At 51.9% G+C, this 18,226-nt stretch overlaps 5 protein-coding genes across 5 annotated transcripts; 4 read left to right on the forward strand and 1 right to left on the reverse strand.

The window, feature by feature from the left end:
- Positions 1-1,761: 1,761 nt before the first annotated feature.
- Positions 1,762-5,023, forward strand: N0V89_004786 (uncharacterized protein; the record flags this gene model as incomplete). Its single annotated transcript, XM_056213568.1, has 6 exons — positions 1,762-1,970; positions 2,122-2,977; positions 3,400-3,773; positions 4,198-4,358; positions 4,553-4,948; positions 4,995-5,023. 6 exons carry the CDS (start codon positions 1,762-1,764, stop codon positions 5,021-5,023), a joined length of 2,025 nt encoding a protein of 674 aa, XP_056073876.1.
- A 1,689-nt stretch (positions 5,024-6,712) lies between these two features.
- On the forward strand, positions 6,713-8,061 carry N0V89_004787 (uncharacterized protein; the record flags this gene model as incomplete). The annotated part of the gene is made up of 3 exons (XM_056213569.1): positions 6,713-7,066; positions 7,122-7,189; positions 7,239-8,061. 3 exons carry the CDS (start codon positions 6,713-6,715, stop codon positions 8,059-8,061), a joined length of 1,245 nt encoding a protein of 414 aa, XP_056073877.1.
- Positions 8,062-9,186: 1,125 nt separating this feature from the next.
- N0V89_004788 (uncharacterized protein) lies at positions 9,187-12,405 on the reverse strand (the record flags this gene model as incomplete). The annotated part of the gene is made up of 1 exon (XM_056213570.1): positions 9,187-12,405. One exon carries the CDS (start codon positions 12,403-12,405, stop codon positions 9,187-9,189), a length of 3,219 nt encoding a protein of 1,072 aa, XP_056073878.1.
- Positions 12,406-13,721: 1,316 nt separating this feature from the next.
- N0V89_004789 (uncharacterized protein) lies at positions 13,722-14,931 on the forward strand (the record flags this gene model as incomplete). Its single annotated transcript, XM_056213571.1, has 2 exons — positions 13,722-14,259; positions 14,309-14,931. The coding sequence occupies 2 exons, from the start codon at positions 13,722-13,724 to the stop codon at positions 14,929-14,931; spliced, it is 1,161 nt and encodes a 386-aa protein (XP_056073879.1).
- A 1,564-nt stretch (positions 14,932-16,495) lies between these two features.
- Positions 16,496-18,112, forward strand: N0V89_004790 (uncharacterized protein; the record flags this gene model as incomplete). Its single annotated transcript, XM_056213572.1, has 1 exon — positions 16,496-18,112. The coding sequence occupies one exon, from the start codon at positions 16,496-16,498 to the stop codon at positions 18,110-18,112; it is 1,617 nt and encodes a 538-aa protein (XP_056073880.1).
- Between the last annotated feature and the right edge of the window lie 114 nt (positions 18,113-18,226).

Below are 18,226 nucleotides of genomic sequence, written 5' to 3' on the forward strand. Positions count from 1 at the left end.
TAACCAGGACCAACATACCCTCCCCGCCCCGCGCCTTTGCCACGCCACATCCAGTGCGCCTACACGGGGAAGAATGTATACCCTGCTGGCTACACCGTGCCTCGTGTCCTTAGTAAGGAACCAGCTTCTTCGGATACGTGATACGCTTACGGTAAATAGGTCCCTGGTCAGGGCACTTCGTACGTGACAACATGCTCTCTATGGTATATATAAATGAAGGCATCACTCACTCTGCTTCCAACGGCATGAGATTGCTATGCGTGATAGATTTCTGGGATGGAACACACCATGGAACTGATCAGCACCAGCGTAATCGAGCGGATAGATAGAAGCTAGATGGATGTGGATGTGGATGTGGAAGAAGGAGGTGTGCTGCGTGTGTGTGTGCAGCTGGGTTCCTTGCCTTGTATACTGACGATGTAGAAACGGGCTTTTACGAGGAAGGATGGAGATGGGGGGCGGGGGGGAAGTGTTGTCTGCCTGCGGGATATTTGGCGGTCGTGCGTGAAAGGGGTGGATATAATGGTGGTTAAGTCGAGCTGGCTGCTCAGGCTGATGGTCGTTTATTTCGACGCTGTCTCAGTCGAGTTCGAGAGTTCAGCTGCTTTTCAGTTGTTCAGGGTCGTCAGCATGCTGGTTTGGGGTGAACCCTAATTTAGTAGGTGAGCCTCGAGGGCCGTGTAATGGATGGGTACGTGTGTAAGCTATTCAGCAAGCTTTGCATAAAGCTTAAGTGGGGGAATGAGGTGCGATGGGGGATCGCTTGATAATGGTCGCTGCATGCACTTCGTTCGTGGATTGATGTTTAGATTTGTTCTGCATTATGGGTGGTGAACTGCTGTTGGATTGAGTAACCAGACTCAGAACGATGAATACGATGGAATTGATAATTCTAGCATTTTAGCATGCGATACGGATGTTCACGGGATTCGAGTACACTCGGAGGCCATGCATACCTAAGCAAGCCTTGGGGAGTAGAACCCCTAGCTAGTTGCAGCAGGAGAGGCGTCAAAGTTGACATGTTATGGATGCCTTTTTTTCCGCTGATTTCATGCTGGAGCAGTGATGCAGGGGGCTTTGCAGATGGATCGGTACATCACGTCTTTGCCGCCGGTTGGCGTAGTAGAGAGCGAAAAGAAAGCGCCGTTCTAAAAAGGCCACTCAGTTTGAGACGGCAATTGAATGAGAACCTGCGGAAGTATGAGTGACGATGAAGGAAAGGTAATACAAATGAAAGCGACCGAAGGAAGAACTCGGACTCTTTCTTTCCAAGGTTAACAATAGAAGTTTCTTACTGGAAGTGCCATCAGGATAGTATACCTCAGCGTAACCCAGTCTACAATAAATGTCTGGAGTTCTAACATGATACTGTATTATTGGTGTTCATTCGCAAATTGGCCGCCAGAAGTCAGACTTATATGCGACCCATGTCTGCTTACTAACTAGGTAGCGTCTTCTTGGAGATGGGTGGATACACACACGTGACACAATAACCTCCAGGGCTTCGGTATACCCGACCTTCCATCGTGTCTCTTCAACTGATGATCATCATTGTCAGCTCACATAGTGAGCAACGCCTTTCGGTCGGGCTTGCCCTTTCCCGCCGTATGCCACGTGGTCGAGATGGCCCCAGAAACTCAGCCCACAGCCTTGCGCCTGCATGAGCTGACGATGCATATGCCCCGCCATGAGTGAAGGGGGGCACAGCCTGGTCACCACATTGTGTCCTTTCATCCAACTTCTATCTCATCGGCAACACTTATGACGGAAGTGGTCGGGCTAGCTGTCGGCTTCATAGGCCTTGCCGGCTTATTCAGTACCTGCGTGGATGCCTTCAAGTTGGTCCAGATCTGCGGATCACGCACGGCTGACTATGGGGTGCTTCAGACGATGCTCGATAACCAACAATTTCAGCTGATGGCTTGGGGTAAAGCATGTGGATTTATGGAAGAAGATCATGTGAACCCAATGTAAGCTTTGCATTTAGCTTTCCTTCCAGCCCCTTGAGTTTCCTTTGAGGAATATACTTGGACGGAAACGTTGAGTAATACAAATTCACTTACAATAGCGTTGCGACGATTCGACGTCCTTTCTAAGGTATCAGTGCTGACCATGCTGCAGATTCGATGATCACTCATCGGCGCATCGCAACAGGCGCATAGAGGACACTCTGGAGAGGATCCGATCCCTTCTTGTGAACGCCGAAAAACTGAAAGAGGTTTATGGACTCAAGGCACAACGAGCCCCTATTGGCTCAAGATTGATCGTGGGCGCACCATTGAGTGCATTCTCGAAAGCTTTCCAAAGCACCAAGAAATTCTGTAACACCAGCCTTCAGCGGAAAGTCAGGATCACAGACTCTATACGCTGGGCCGTACAAGACCGCGAAAAGTTTGAAAGATTGGTTCAGGACCTACGAGATCTTGTTGACGACTTGAGCAAGCTTACTGAAGACACGGGGATCGCCAGCTCGCAACGCATAGTCGTCGAATATGAGATGGAGATGATCGACGACGAGCCTAGTTTAGAGATCATTGAGGCAGCTAGCGTGTGCGATGAAAACGACGACCTCCTTTCGCACGCTGCTAGTCGCCGGCTTAGCAGAGTACGAGAACGATCAGTTGCTGGACGGTCTGTTGCATTCCATGACAGCGCCTCTATGGTTTCAAACCAGCATTATGCTCCATCCGTAGGCACGCTAATCGAAGACGACGAGAACGAAGTGCTACAAGAAATTGGTATCACCAGGGTAGCCTACCGGGACTGGAGGAAAGTAAAACCACGCGCCGAGCTATACCCAGCCTTGAAAACACTCATTGTGGCTACGGGAACCTCCAATGACGTTTCGGATATCTCAAATGGTATTCATCCCCTGTCAAGAACGAATACATTTGATGGTGATGCGGTGGCATCGGGCAACGAGTGTCCAATCCGCGTTGCTATCAATTCCCGCACGCTGATCAGTACCCTTAAAAAGGTGACGTCGAACAATCTACGACTTTCACACAAAAGGAACGTTCTTGTATATCCATTCAAGCCACTCATCGTGTATTACGACGCAATCAAACAATGTTCTTCATTGATGGAGCAGAGATTGAAGGCCGTCGAAGATCGAAGCAGTGATCAAGGCGTAGGTCCGAGTGAGCAAAACCGTTCAGACAAGAGTGAACGCCGCAAAGAACTTCCGGCTGTTATGAACGCGGAGACTACAGACCGAAGACTTCAGGAAATCGATTGCTTGATTGCCTTTATCGAAAGTGACCTGGCGGGATTGATTCACCTCCAAAGCTCGATAAAAGACGGTTGTTGCGAGAGATAGAATTTGAACACCTGTGGTTACTCTTCACACCGGGTGTCGTCATAGTGAGCTTCACGCCAGAAGGTTGCAGAGGATATCAGGTACTCCACGTCACGGGTGGCCGCCCCATCATCGATCTGGAAAATTCATCGAAAACTGAACGGAAAGATACATATTCCTACGAATTCCAACCCGAGGACCAGGGGAGTTACGGAGTCATCTCATTGCAGAAGTACTCTGACTTTGCTATCGATTGCTTCTTCATCGATCACAACGGGACCTCTTTCGGACCGCGACCCCATCGAATCATCATCTCTGAATACTCTGGTAAACGCGACATAGAGGCCCTGCAGGCGTTTCCGTTGGCAATGTGTTCTTTTGACTCTGAGGAGTTTGTTGATCTCCATGAGCGTGGCAGGAGATATGTGCAGTACCTGGAAGGAATTCCTAGATTACAGTATCACGGCCCAGTTCTGTAAGTGATTACACTGGCCATTGATCACTCTATTTGCTGAAGAAGCGATTGTGTCGTATGGATCAAGTCCATATCCACGCGTCACCATCTTACAAGTCTTGTCAAATGTTCGTCGCTAACTGAAAATAACATGCAGTCAAGATTGGGATCCGCAACATAGGGACAGAGGCAATTGCGCGCATTGCTCTCGTAGTAGAACCGCCAAGGAAGAGGTACAAATTATTGGTCAATTTACAAAGCGTGTCTAACATTAGATACAGCAAAACAGCGAGATCATTGTCAACCATTCCGATGCTTTAGACCATTGCAGAGAGATGGGATGCTCCTGGAGAATCGACTTCGGCGGAGGCGTGATAGCAAGCCCCACATGCGCTGACAGGAGGGAGACATTTGAATCAGTCGACTGTAAAATCGCCGGCTGTAGAAGCTGCACGGATGTGTTCGACGACTCTTTGCTCGATCTTAATGCACGGGATCAGTTCATTCGGTCCTGCAAGAGCTTGCGAGATCTTAAGGGAGATCAGCTGGACGCTACTCAGCTACAGTTGCTACCGTTTCGACTTTGCGGGCTTGTGCTACAGAAGCGTACATGGTATGTAGAGTTCTAAATGCGCATTTGGAGGCTTAGCGTAGAGTAGGCTTGCATGAGATCCAAGAACAGCTCTACATGCAACTTCTCAGTCCTCGGAATTACACACCGCGGTCATTCAAAACTGAATGCTCTCAATGTGTCCATATAAACTGACAAGTTATCAGGCATCCTTTGCACATCGACCGAGTCCAATTGAGGGACACGCAGGCGTCCGACCTAAGTCTGGATGATCTTGTGCTTCCGGACCATCAGAAATCGATCCTGACCTCTGTTATCAATGGCCAGTTGCGCGGTGTTCTGACATCTTATAGCACCGGACGCAATGGTTTGGTTCTTCTATTCAGCGGTCCCAACGGAGCTGGTAAAACTGTGACTGCCGAAACCTTAGCTGCGAGCTTGGATATGCCTTTGATGACACTCAACATAGCGGATCTGGAAGGTACGCCAAAAGAGGCCGAGCGGAACATCACGTCACAATTCTCCCAGGCAAAGCGCTGCGGGTGCATCTTGTTTATGCGTAGAGCAGACCTCGTGTTGGAGGGTCGTCGCCGAGTGGACCGTGAAGGCAACATCATGGCTGCAGGTCAGTTCCTCTTTGATATAAAATGCATTTGCTAAATCTGAACAAGCTTTCCGCAGTGCTCTAGCCCACCTTTAAGGCACGTTGATCCTTACGACACACAACGTTGACCATGTCGACCAGTCATTCAAGTCGCACATTAATTTGACAGTATACTTCCCAAGACTGAAAGTGGATGATTATCGCAAAATTTGGGAGTTAGAGCTCAAGCGGCTGTCACGCCGTGGTGAATCATTGAAACAACATCTCCATGTGGACAGTGATTGCCATTTGTTTGGCAAAGAGCTTTTGAGTAATCCAACTGGCATTACTAGATGATATATCAGGAACGTGGTCGCTACCGCTCATGTCCTCGCACAATCAGAGGGGAGAACGCCTCCTAAGCTTACCCTCGAGCACTTCCGCGCGGCGCATAAGCCGGGCTGCAAATTTACCCCATACATTAGGGGGTGGTGAGGCACCGATTCGAGACTCACGTTTCGTTGAGAAGGATAGCAAGACTTAATCAATCTGAACACCGTTACAATTCCAGAAGGATGCACCGCGTTGATTCGCAGGAACAGGCGCTATAGATCTTGTTCTTAACAGAGCTCTGCGAGTGACGATACTGAAAGGGACTAACCGTTAGCAAACAGAACTGTCGGGTGCGAGGCTGGGGGTAACAAGATCGCGAGACGGAACCGTGACAAACAACCCCAATAAAGACGAAGATGGGGGAGAAGATATCAAGGATAATAAAACCAGGGCAGATGACGTTGAACAGACGATATCGAGATTCAGCAGTTGCAATAAGATTTGAAGATGGCCAAGCTGAGATTGAAGCGAGATTTGTTGAAGGGATAAGGGGCATCCACGAATGGTGGTGAAGAGAGCCACCTATGGTATGGTAGCGACTGTTCGGTTCACACCATGAGCACATCTGGTCCAGGAGACCTTTGCAATCCAATTCATATCTTTTTCGATCTAGCAAGTGTATATCTGGCACCACAGCGACCGGGTCTAGAATTTGAATCGTTTCTCGTGCTAACATGATCTTGCTGAAGATTAGGTTTTTTTTTCTTCAAAGTGTCAGCTTGCTGCTGCTGCTCGGATGCGTCGCCTGAAACCACGCATGGCCAGAACATCACTACCGTCCATTCCATAGGGGCTGCACGGCATGGCATGTAGCCCCGATCTTACGATGCTGGCTACAGTGCACTCAAGCGCGCACTTCGCAATGTGTTTTGGCTACCGAAACGGCGTCGTCGCCAGGCAGCAAGTATTTTTCTGACGACCCACACGGCTTCGAAGCACACATTCACACGCACATGCTATCGATATCATATGTATGCAGCGATTAAACGAACCAATGGGGGGAACACTTCACCACATCTTTGGCGCCACGCACGGTCCACCTCCATATCAAGTGTACGTCGAAGCCAATCGAAATTTCGACCCCAGTCTCTTCGGAAGAATATAGGCTCGCTAACATCTCGTCACACGGCACATGGAACACAGGAGTGTAGCCTCGTCGGCCCGCAGAGCGGATGTTGAGGCCGTACTCCGAAATACACCAAGATGATACGTTCGTTCGAGTTGCCCTTTCCCGCATGGAGGGGCACAGTCGGTCTGGAGTGTCTCATGCAATCGGGTCAAAGACAGTTTTTTTGTCATTGAGCGATGCATACGACATTCAAATACATACTCGAAATCCCTCGGTGCATCCTAAGAATGACATCGGCCTCAGCTCTGCGGTGACAACACACCGGGTGCTGATCCTCTATTTCCATGCGATTCTCTCGCCGATCACCAAAGAACATACCAATCCCAACGTTACCGAGCATACTCACCTTCTTCCCCGTCGATGACAAGCAACCGCTGGGTAAGGCACCAACAAACGAGCGGGTGGAGAGTGGTATAGGATACGGACTGGAAGTGGTTCCGATCGAGCGGTGTAATACCTCTTGCGGAAAGACTGTTTCGCCAGATCATGAACAGAAAGAGGTGCTGTACACGTCGTTGACACATGTGAATACACAAACGAAACCGCTACCTCCGCTTCCGAAAGCTGCTTGGAAAGTTTCGGCAAAGGGCAAGTGGTACCGCTTGTCAGTGAAGCGGCGTATCTTCGTGCTGTTATGCGTTAGTCATCCCAGAATCAATTCGTGTTTTGGTCGTGATCTTACATTGACCTCAGGTGCAGTTCGGTCTGTTGTTGATCATATGCCTCAGTCTCCTATCCATCAAGCCACGCCTGACTAAACGGTAAGCCTTCTTCTTCACATGATGATACACTCACTGAACAACTGGCAAGGGATCCAAGCGAAGCGTCGGACGGCTCAGTGACCTCACCGGGCCTCCCTCTCGGTCCTACCATTCCCGACGGGCCTTTCGTCGTCAAGCTTAACACGCCTCGCCAGCAGAGCTCTGCTTGTCTTGCTGACAGCGATGACGCCGATGCATGGACGTGCACCTCCGACGCAGTGCTGCAAATCGCAGCCTCTTCCTCCGAAAGTCCCCTAAACCAACCGACTCTGTCCATTCGATCGACGAACAGCACGGATCCAAACAGATATGGAGAGCAGGCTCTTTCCATCATCGCACTGCAATTCGATGAGACCTATGCTACGGCCCACTCGGGGGAAGAGCCGATATACCGCTTTGAAGCACTGTACGATCGCACCGTGCTACTGACAGCTGCCCAACTGTCGTTCCTCGGACCATCTGAGCAGAACGCCGGACGAGCGATACGAGCGACGACGTCACCAGATGACAAACCGTGGCTGTGCCACTTCAACAATACCATTATGGAGATCTTCGTCTACGTGTCTCAACATGCTGCTGCACCGGACAATAGCACGTATAGCGCAAAAGACAACAGCACAAACGCCACGCCACAAACGCCTTTTCCCTACGTGGTTCAAATGTCCGAAATATATGGCCCGAACGGCACGCGTGCCTACTGCGAACAGCAAAGCGTGTCGGATCGCGGTGATTTGCGCAAGAGCGATGCGCCAAAGTACTTCCTCAGTACAGCCGACACTTCGAAGATCTACGATTCACACGCCGACAGCGATCAAAAGGCGCAAGCAAACATGGCGGAGAGCGCTTGTCAATGCCAATGGATAGTACAATGACCCTTTCCTAGACGTGAGATGGAAAACACGACCTACAGCCCTCACATACAATCCAACATATCTACCTCCTACCCATCCCTCTCCGGTGCTGCCATCATATCATCAAAGCTCGCACTACACGCCTCAACCACATTTCGCGACGCATCCTGCATATCCACCACGACAACGCCGCCTCCAACCCTTTGCATAATCATCGGCTGGCCCGCCCACGCATCCGCTTCCGCTCACGTAACATCAGCACCCACACCAACACGCACCATCGCTCCTAGTATCCTCCTCGAACGATCCGTCAGCCAAGAAGATCTCGCCTTTCATCAATCAGCTTCCAAAAACCTCCGTCCGCTCACTTCACACATTCCGCTGCCCTACGCGGAACATGTAGACTCAGACATCGCAGCGCAGTCACACGTCACAAACTCTCTGCTTTCTTCACGCCGAATCAAGCGCGTGGTATACCACCGACCAACTCGGGACGTGGCCGCCTCCATAGCCACTTAGATAGCCAAACAAGCAGCCAGTCTTCTTGAACCCTTCTTACACATCCAATCTGACAATGCACTCTAGAGCGCGTGCATCCATTTAGCCCGCTTCCTTTCCCACGACATCAGCAGTTTCGTACCGGTATCTCACCCCATCACCTCACCGTTGCACTGAAAAATCACCTACTGTATTGTATTTATCTTAACACATCTGATACCAAAACACACACTTCCTATCTATCCCACTCCCCCTCCATCCATCCCCATATATCCTTACCAGAAAGACCCGCGCCCCACGCTAGATATAATATACCACGCTTGAGACATACCCTCAAAATCCACTAAAACACCCAAGAAAAACCCCTACCCTCCCGTAGAAAAACCCAATAGAAAAAAAAAAGATAAGATACAAGAACCATAAGATACCTTGTTACGACACAGGCACAGTCCACTCCTTCAGTAACATGTCCACGATATCCCTCCCTTAGCAGAACCCTCACCCTCACCCTTACTCTTCTTCCTCTCATGCGCCCTGCCTTCCCCCGTCCTGACCTCCGCCTTCCTCTTCCTGCCCGCCTGCCCCTCATGCCCGGGCTCGCCATCAAGCGACCTCCTCGGCACATGCGCTACCCCCTATCCCTAGGCTTCAAATACGGGCTCGGCAGCTCCTCTTCTTCTTCACCGTCGTACTCCCTCCCTGCTGAGCAACAGGAACGCCCGCCTGTAGATGCTGTTGTTGCCTCTGCTCCCCACCTGACTCTGCCCCCGACCCATCCCCCTCGACACCGATACCCTCATAAAACTTCGGTCCTGCAATCCCAGGATTAGCGCCGCCCAAATGCGCGGGATAGGCTGCCATACCCGCAAACGAGCATTCACCCGCGTACTTCGTAGTCGCGCACGCGGTGCACGACGGAATCTTGCCATCGCATTTTATGCTGTACTCTCTGCAGCGCTCGCACGGGTTCATGCTTATCTTGGGAGAAACGTCTGAGGCGAGATCCTGCACGCCGGGCTGCGGGCCTTGGTTCTGGATGTAGCGGTTTATGGTGGCGAGGCTGTAGGGGGATTCTGGTTCGGGGCTTTCGGGGCCGCTTGCGGGCTTGGCTGATGATGCTTGGATGTTTGCGGAGTCGGACACCGCGGTAGAGGGGCGGGAGGGCGATCTCTTTTCTGCCAGGGAGGGAGATAGCGCTATTAAGGGTGGTCCACCATGGGGCGAGATGATTTCAGGTCGCTGCCGGTTTTCCGGCCGACTCGAGCCCAGAAGTGCGTGATCTCTGTCGTCCTGTGGCATTACAAGACTGAGCGAGCGGCTTCCTGAGCGAGAACGGCCGAGGATGTCGGGGGTCCGGTGAGCTGCATGGCCATTCCCACGATCCTCAAACCCACTGGAATCGCCATCTGTTTGGCTTACCGTGCGGTAGTGTTTTCTCTTTCTGTATGATTGTGCGTCCGTCTCGGCCAGTCTCCAGTTGACGCCCTCTCTGTCGGATGATATGTTGCCAGACTCGATGTTAGGGCGACCTAGAGTATTCGGAGGAACACTTCGCGATGTGTTGCTATGATCTAAGTGTGCCGCTGGACCAGGCGCTGGGATAGTGGAAGCCGCCGGAGAATGTGAGATGAGGTGTCCGTCCTGGCGGAATGGAGAGGGTCGCGAGCCGGTGACGATTGGAGGCAGTTGGTGACGGGCCGGAAGCATGTTAGGCGTATGCTCTTGTGGGTAAGCGGCAGGCTGATGAGGTGCATTTCCTGCTCCTGGAGCAGGAAGAATATTGCTGTAACGCCTATGGGTTGAAGCACCATTAGCCGTATCAGGTTTGGGCTGGAGTTTTGGTAGACCAGGATGTGACTGTTGCAAAGCAGCCGAAGAGGCGTGAGTTTGAGCTGTTTCGGAGTGCTTTCTTTCCTGGGCATTGACTGTTTGCCAACCATGCGTTCGTTGTGGAGTCATTTCCTCCTGCACGAGCGGTGCTACTGTTTGAGTTCTGGCAGTATCCCACGCAGCATGCGCGCGTGATGTCACTGCTGGAGATGCTGCTGGTACTTCTGAGGGGGTTGGCGCACCACTAGCACCACTCGAGTTAACGGACCTGCCGCCAGGACTGTGATGTGGAATGCCAGGTACAGCATTACCGGGCGCAGGCAATATGTGTCGATGATGCTGGTCGTCGGCTACGGGCGACGCGCCCTCTGTGTCTGGCGCAGGAACATTGCTGAATCGGTAGCCCTGAGGTAGATCTTTATGTCGTTCTAGATGCCGCTGCAGCAAGTCCGCCCTGAAGAAGACTTTGCCACAAAGCTCGCACCGTACTTGATTTGGCCCATGGTTCTTTTGGTGCCGTCGTAAATGCTCCGCTCGTGTGAACGACCTCCCACACTCTTCGCACACGTGAACTTTGAGCCCCTTCTTTGCTTTCGAGATTCGACCTGTCTTCGTGTAGACGACCGGGCCATTCTCGTGCGACCCATGTTCACCATCGCCATCGGTTCCACTGTATTTGGCGTCGTGGTCATCAGCAGGTGACATCATTTCACTAGTAGGACTGGCGTGGCTTGCGTGTGGAACGGCCGGAATAGAACTTGCTAGGGGAGGTAGCTTTGGGCGACTTCCTGGTCCGAGAGGTTCAGAAGAAATGATCCAAGCAGGGGGCGCTGGGGCATATTGTGCCTCTACAACTGGTCTGGCCGTATGTGTGCTGTTTTGTTGACTCTGTGAGTGAGTCTGCAGGGAGGTTCGGTCTGCAGGCGTGCCAGAAGGGCCTGGTAGTGCCCCAGGTGTGTGTTGATTTTGTGGGTGCGAGTCGCGTGTCGTTTCGTGTGGCTGGACACGCTGATGGTACTGATAGGGAAACGAAACATTTGGTAACGGTGCTACCGTCGGGGTAGCACTTGTATGGCTGGCCATTTCTGATTCGAACTTGCGGCAAAACCTTCGATACAATTTGAGGACTTTGTTCCGAGGGAAACGGCCCCTAGATGATTGCACATTGCCAATCTCGCAAGACCGCTGTAATGCCGTGATGCGCTTCAATAGCTTTTGGACGTGAGTCGCGCAATGAGCGAGGTCATTGACTGTTAGGTCCTCGTCGTCGTCGGTCACTGTCTCATCGCTGTTGTCGCTGTCAGATGTTTCAGGTTTGTCGCTTAACGCGCTAGGCGCTTGTACCGTGCTTCTGGCGAGACCAGAAGCTTTTCCATCCGAAGAAACACCGCGCGCGGATGAATGGACCAGAAAGTTGATGGTCGGCACACGTGATGGGGCGGCGGAGCCATTGAGCGTTTCATCGTCGGAAAATAAGACGTCGCCGAACTTGGTTTCAAGCGCTTGTAGAGCCTTCAGTGAATCCTGCTGTCGTTGATGAAGTTCCCGAATCGACTCCCGCTCTTGCGCAATCAAGTTGTTGTCGACGTTCCCTTTAGCCTGCGCATTTGCTAGCTGGAGGACATGCAGCAGAAGCAGGTTGCTGTGCTTTAGGCTGTCTAGCCTGCGCCTCAATACTTCGGTCCTCTGCTCTTTTGACTGATCATGCGCCCGCGAAGTCTTCTTTTCGTCTTGACCTGGGTTATTCCCTTTTTCGATGAATTCTTGAACGTCGCCAAACACGGCTTCGCATCGCTTGGCCAGGTCGCCAGCTTCTGAGAGTGCGGTCCTCGACACATCATGAGCAACGTCTTCTCCAATAATTCTGCCGACACCATCGAGGGCGATGGCGGTGGTTTTGACATCATCCGCGATATCAGCTACCTCTTGCTGTGTGTGAGCGTCACCGCTCGCAGCGTCGTACAAAACAGAGCTCAACCGAATACCAGCGCTGGCTATTTGCGCGATGCTGGCGACAAAGCCTGCGACCGCGGCCATTGCTCAGATGCTGGGTCTCTAGTCGCGAGGAATGAGATGTCATGTGGAGGGCGACGGCAGCGCGTCACTGGAAACCATCGAGCGTGGTCGCTCTAAGCTAGAGATGCGCTAGCATTGGTATGCTCAGAGCATGCGAAAACCTCCGGCAGGATGCGCAGAGGAGAGAGGGGCGGAGAATGAGGGGGCGCGTGAGGGTGAATGGAGAGGTGAAGATGACAGTTGTGGGGGCGCGAGCGGGAAACGCTGATGCGTCCGGTGTGGCTGTGGCGGGAGTGGCTGCGCGCCCGTTCCACAAGCGTGGGTACATATTATACTCTGCCCTTGATGACATGCTACCCGCGTAATGGATGTATTGCCGTGCAGCGGACATCGCGCAGCACTGCAGGCGGCACGGAGCCAGCCTCCTAGATATATGTTTTAGATGCAGACTAGGCAATGCATCAGGCTGGACGATGTGCGCGAGGCTGACCGCTGCCTTCGTTCCTTCGGACCCCACTCCACTAACTGGATCCGAGGCCCAACATTCCTACGACCATTTCTCATTGTTGCGCATCCACTTCAGCCTCCCAGGGGTATCGGCAAGGTAACCTGACCAGGGGCAGATGCTCGCTAGCTCAGCGCCGTGCCATCGCCAACCTTCGACGCGCGTTGCCACTCCCTTCCTCCTGCCCGATTGGACCAGGCTGCTGGGGGTTTGCGCACAGCGCAAATGCCCGTCGCATCACCACCACACCGCGCATGCATCGCATAGAGGAAAGGGCGATTTTCTTTGCGCTCAGGGCCAGCGTCTCTCTGCATTCGCTTTGCGCCTTGGCACTGGGGGCACTCGTGGACACAAGCATGCCAAGGTTCGTTGGTAGCACTGTGCCTTCGACATGAGCGACCCAGTGCGGGCGATTTATACTAATATATGCACCGATGATGCTTCGAATTCATCTCAACGCGGCGTTGCCCGATTAGCGATGGGATTCTCGAGGTCGAGTAGAAGGTAGTGCTTCTCCACCATGAGCTAAGATCGACGCCGCCCTGACGATCACCTTCACCACGCGAAGTCGTGCGTCAGGCCACGAAGTCGCGCGGAGGCAATACCGACATGTGAATGAGACCTAACACATGTAGGCTCGCAAACATACGATACGCTCAAGGCCTGCGACAACATGAACATGTCCCGCCGTAAACCTGACGTCATATCGATAGCGGCAATACTGTGTAGCTCGCAAAGACAATAAGAGAAGGCACGACTCAGTAAGATCCAGACCTACAAGCAGTCACCTTCAATCTACATACACTCCGGCTCACCAGCTTCTTCTTTGTTGATGTCCTCCGCCTATCTCCTAGCATCCAACTCACAGTTCGCCGACACAGTGATACCTAGCAACCATCCACAGCAGGATTTAGACCAAAAGGACCCAGGCGATCGACATCCGGAGGAAGGCCAGATGAATCGGGCGCAGACGGACCAGCGGCACGAGCGCTCTGATCAGACTGGAAAGCTCGAGATCGACCAACATCAAGAGACGGACCAGCTCAACAAGCTTTCGGACGGGCATTCTGCTCAGCATCATGCAAACCTCTCCAACGGCGTTCCGGTCAACGACGGTACGAGCGAAAAGACCAAGCCTTCGAACGATACGCCTGCCAATGTCGACAATCACTCGCACCACGATTGCCAACATTGGCATCACGTGGGCGACAAAGTCAAAGAGTACATATTGATAGATAGCAAGCCAAAAGACGTGTTAACGGAAACGCGGCCAAGAGAAGACGTCATCATACGATCCATTCGACCAGTCCCCATCACCATCAAGCGAAAACCCTTCATCGCGGGACCCGACAGCAAGCTTCGCAATGCCGGTAACGAAATCCCTCGCTTCTTCCCCTCACACACGGCTAACACTACCAGGAACTGCACGCGCATACATGGCCGCCACAGAAGAGAAGCCCTACGGCACAACGCATAGAGACTGGGCGCGCAACCACTCGCACCAGACCGTCCTGCAACAACACTGCGACTTCTTCGACACGGATCGCGATGGCATCATCTGGCCACAAGACACCTTCTGGGGCTTCCACAAGCTCGGCTTCGGCATCATACTCTCCCTCATCGCGGTCTTCGTCATCCACGCCAACTTCTCCTACCCCACACTTCCCACCTGGCTACCCGATCCCTTCTTCCGCCTCTACGTCGCGAACATCCACAAAGACAAACATGGCTCCGATAGCGGCACGTACGACCATGAAGGCCGCTTCGTTCCCCAAAAATTCGAGGATATCTTCGAAAAGTATGCTGACGGGAGGGATTTCGTGACGTTATGGGATGTTAGCAACATGATGAAAGGACAGCAGTGCATCGCTGATCCGATCGGGTGGGGCGGCGCGTTCTTCGAATGGCTCGCGACGTACCTGATGCTGTGGCCCGAGGATGGACGCATGATGAAGGAGGATATCAGGGGGATATACGATGGCAGTCTCTTTTACAAGATCGCCGCAAGGCGTGCGTCGAACAAGGCGTACGGCTACGAGTAGGAGGCGGAGTGGCGGCTTGTCGTCGAGGTCTTCCGGCGGGTGTGGGGATATGCGTTGTTGTGGGTGTGTGCTCGGGCTCACCAGCTATGGAGCTTTCGCCCCTGGAACCTCCACATTTGGGGGTATTTACCCTTGGGTCGTCGTGTCTGGGTGTATCGGCCTTGGAAGTACGCGGCGGTGGAGACTGAACGACTCGTCGACGGCTTGGAGAGACCTTCGGATGTCGAACTTTTGCACGTCAAACCTATGGACGTCGTTTCCTCAGACATCAGAGATGCGAACATCGCATCCGTGGACAGCAGACCTCTGGGCGTCATTCCCGTCGTCTCTTCGGAACAGAAGCTTGTGTTTACAAACCCCTTGCACCTAGAGCGTACAACCATCGTGCCTCAAACAGCGGCCCTATAGACCTTCACCCCTTGGATATCATGCACCGGAACATCACCTGGGTAGCGGCTACATGCGCATAGTCTGTATTACTACTCTCACCATTGTAAAGTTCCCCTGTTCATGTTCACACCGTGCTTTCCGCTATAGTATTTTCAAAAATATCGGTGCTTTACGCAAAGAATGTGCCACCTTTCACGGCGCTGGAATAAGAACTTCGTGAGCTTTTAGCCAATAAAGTTACTATAAGGAGTAAATCAGTAACAATCTACTATAGTACGCTTATTTTGACAGTTAAGTACTCTATTTTAGGCTCTACTATGCCTAAAAGATAAGTTTAATAAGATCTAGCTAATGCTTTACTCCTTAGTTACTATATTAGTTAGACTTCTAATTCCAGCGCCGTGGGAGGTGGCACATGTTTTTTTTTTTTTTTGAAAATGATAATAAGGGTTGGGCGAAGGTCTGTATGCGCACACATTGGCGAATACGAGATGCTGCATTGGGGGACGGGGGGAGGGGGGCTAATTGACTGCTGCGCCACAATATACCGCCACAGACAGATCTCATTGCTGCAGCGCTCATATGTGTTCACATTCAGCTGAGAGCGTTTCAGACTCGAGAGGCCTATTTTCTGATGGTTGGTTGTGAAGCCCCGACAGCTCGAGAGCTAGCTAACCGCATTGAGCCACGCATGCAGTTCATACTCTGAGGCTGTGGCGAGGAGAGGCGCAGCCGTACACAACAGCCACGGCGGTTATGTCGTTTACTTTTCCGCCATAAGCCTCGTACGGCCATGTAATATAGGAGCTTCTGCCCAGCCTTGGAAGTCGCTTTAGGTTCTATGCCGCTTTACCAACAACAACGGAATTGCGCTTCAGTAGCTGTTATTCGTCAGAATTATTCCAGATAGCTGATCGAAGGCCTTGCCCTCGTGGACAAATAACGTAGCGCTGTGACCCAGCTGTAAGTAGAAAACCATGATCGCAAACTGCGAATGCAGGACTACTCAATGGAAGGAGCTCCCCCTATTATATGACAGGCGCTACCTTCAGCTTGTTCTATATAGGCGGCTTCCGCCACCCTAGCTTTCCATCACTCATAATCCTCACTTTGTTCAGCATGACTAACAATCTTCTTGTTGGTAGGAACTTCCCAACTCACACCGGTACACCCCATGACCAACCATACAGAGCTGAACACACTTGTACCTTGGCAGAGCGGCCCCAAAACGCGCGGTGGGTTGAGCATAGTATGGACCTGTTTGGCCCTCATCGTTACGTGTACCTGGACAACACTGCATCTCAATGTGCCGGGACGGGACGATACTTCTACGACACAACTCCTACGCAAGGTCAAATGGATGCTCATCATGGTCATATTTCCGGAACTCGTCTTTGCGCGCGCCGTGGTCGAATTGAAGATGGCGCTCGATGATTACTTCGAGATGGCTGGCCAGACAGAAAAGCTACAGCGCGTAGGTTGGTGTGTGCATCCTAGCACGTCAGTCCGTTGGATCCAGCGAATTCTGGGAGGGGTCCAGATGCCTTCACCGATAGTGCAAGAATCTGACGTGATCGACAACGTAGACGATGGTCGATCGTATCATGCTCCAGTCACGATCGACAACACCGATGCTCCGACCGCGAGCGGCAGCCTTGCTACGAGATACAACTTTCCCTACGAACGAAACTGCTACCGTGAGATGTGTGACGGTCTTGCTGAGGAAGAACCCGCATGGGACGAAGTCACCTCCGCAGAGAAACCAAGATATACCGAGGCAGAGTTCAGTTCCGCTGGCAAAAACTGCAGCGAACATCGTTGTTATAGATGGACCCTGACTCACACGATCTTCGCAAACATGGGTGGCTTGACGTCGCCGATGAACAACGGCTCTGAAGTTTTGTACACGGGAAGGCACCTAGCGTGGGGAAACCCGGGTCGTACAGACATACTGAGAAAAAACCATTTCACGGAAGACGACATAAATGACAAGAGTAAAGGAGATGCTTTCGTGCGGGCTTTATGGGTGCTACAAATTGCACGGTTACTCATGGACCTGATCGCAAGGACATACCAGAAATACCCGATAACGCCTTTTGAGATCATCACTGCTTCTTTCGCCGCTTTATCGTTTATAGCAGTCATCATCCAGTCCAAGAAGCCGTTGGATGTGCGCAAGCCAATCTGTTTACGACCCCAGGACGAAAAACCAGACTATGATTCCAGGGGTTTTTCGAGCGAGTGGAGCGGCTGGACAAGCTTCACGAAAAAATTCCTCTCACGAGAACTTGCCGACTATTTCCACTCTGAGCCCAAACGAATCATGAACGATCATTATCGCAATGAGTTTGAAACTTTACTATTGTCTATGCTCACAGGCTCGACGATAATTTTCGGTCTGATACATTGTGGTGCATGGAACTACGCGTTCCCTTCAGTTATCGAAAAGTGGATGTGGAGAGCTGGAGCTCTTTCAGGGTTGGCGCTTCCTCTACTAGTACTCACTTTTACGGTACTTCTTCATCCGGTAACGTTCAAGCTGTCTGTAGAGCACTCCACCCTCTCACAAGAGCAATACAAGAAAGTCGAGTGGTTTTCACAACTTCTCATGGAAAGTATCCCAGGTTACAAAATGCATGTCCGGCTCTTCGACTTCATGCAGTACGGGTTGTTGGCGCTGCATCTTGTCTCCAGGATCGCTTTGATTGTCATCGCTCTGGCAAGCTTTCGGTCTGCACCACAAGGAGTATATGTCGCCACATGGGCCTCTTTCATACCTACTGTACAGTGACTCAATAATAACGGGACGTTCAACCTTTGGGAGAGTGCGTTCTTCTACTCTGCCACAATTCAATTATGCGTAATCTGGCTAGGCTACATCGATGTTTGCAACGCTTTGATTGGC

Source organism: Didymosphaeria variabile, assembly GCF_027946475.1.
Source record: "Didymosphaeria variabile strain IMI 356815 chromosome Unknown scaffold_3, whole genome shotgun sequence".
Classification (NCBI taxonomy): Eukaryota; Fungi; Ascomycota; class Dothideomycetes; order Pleosporales; family Didymosphaeriaceae; genus Didymosphaeria; species Didymosphaeria variabile.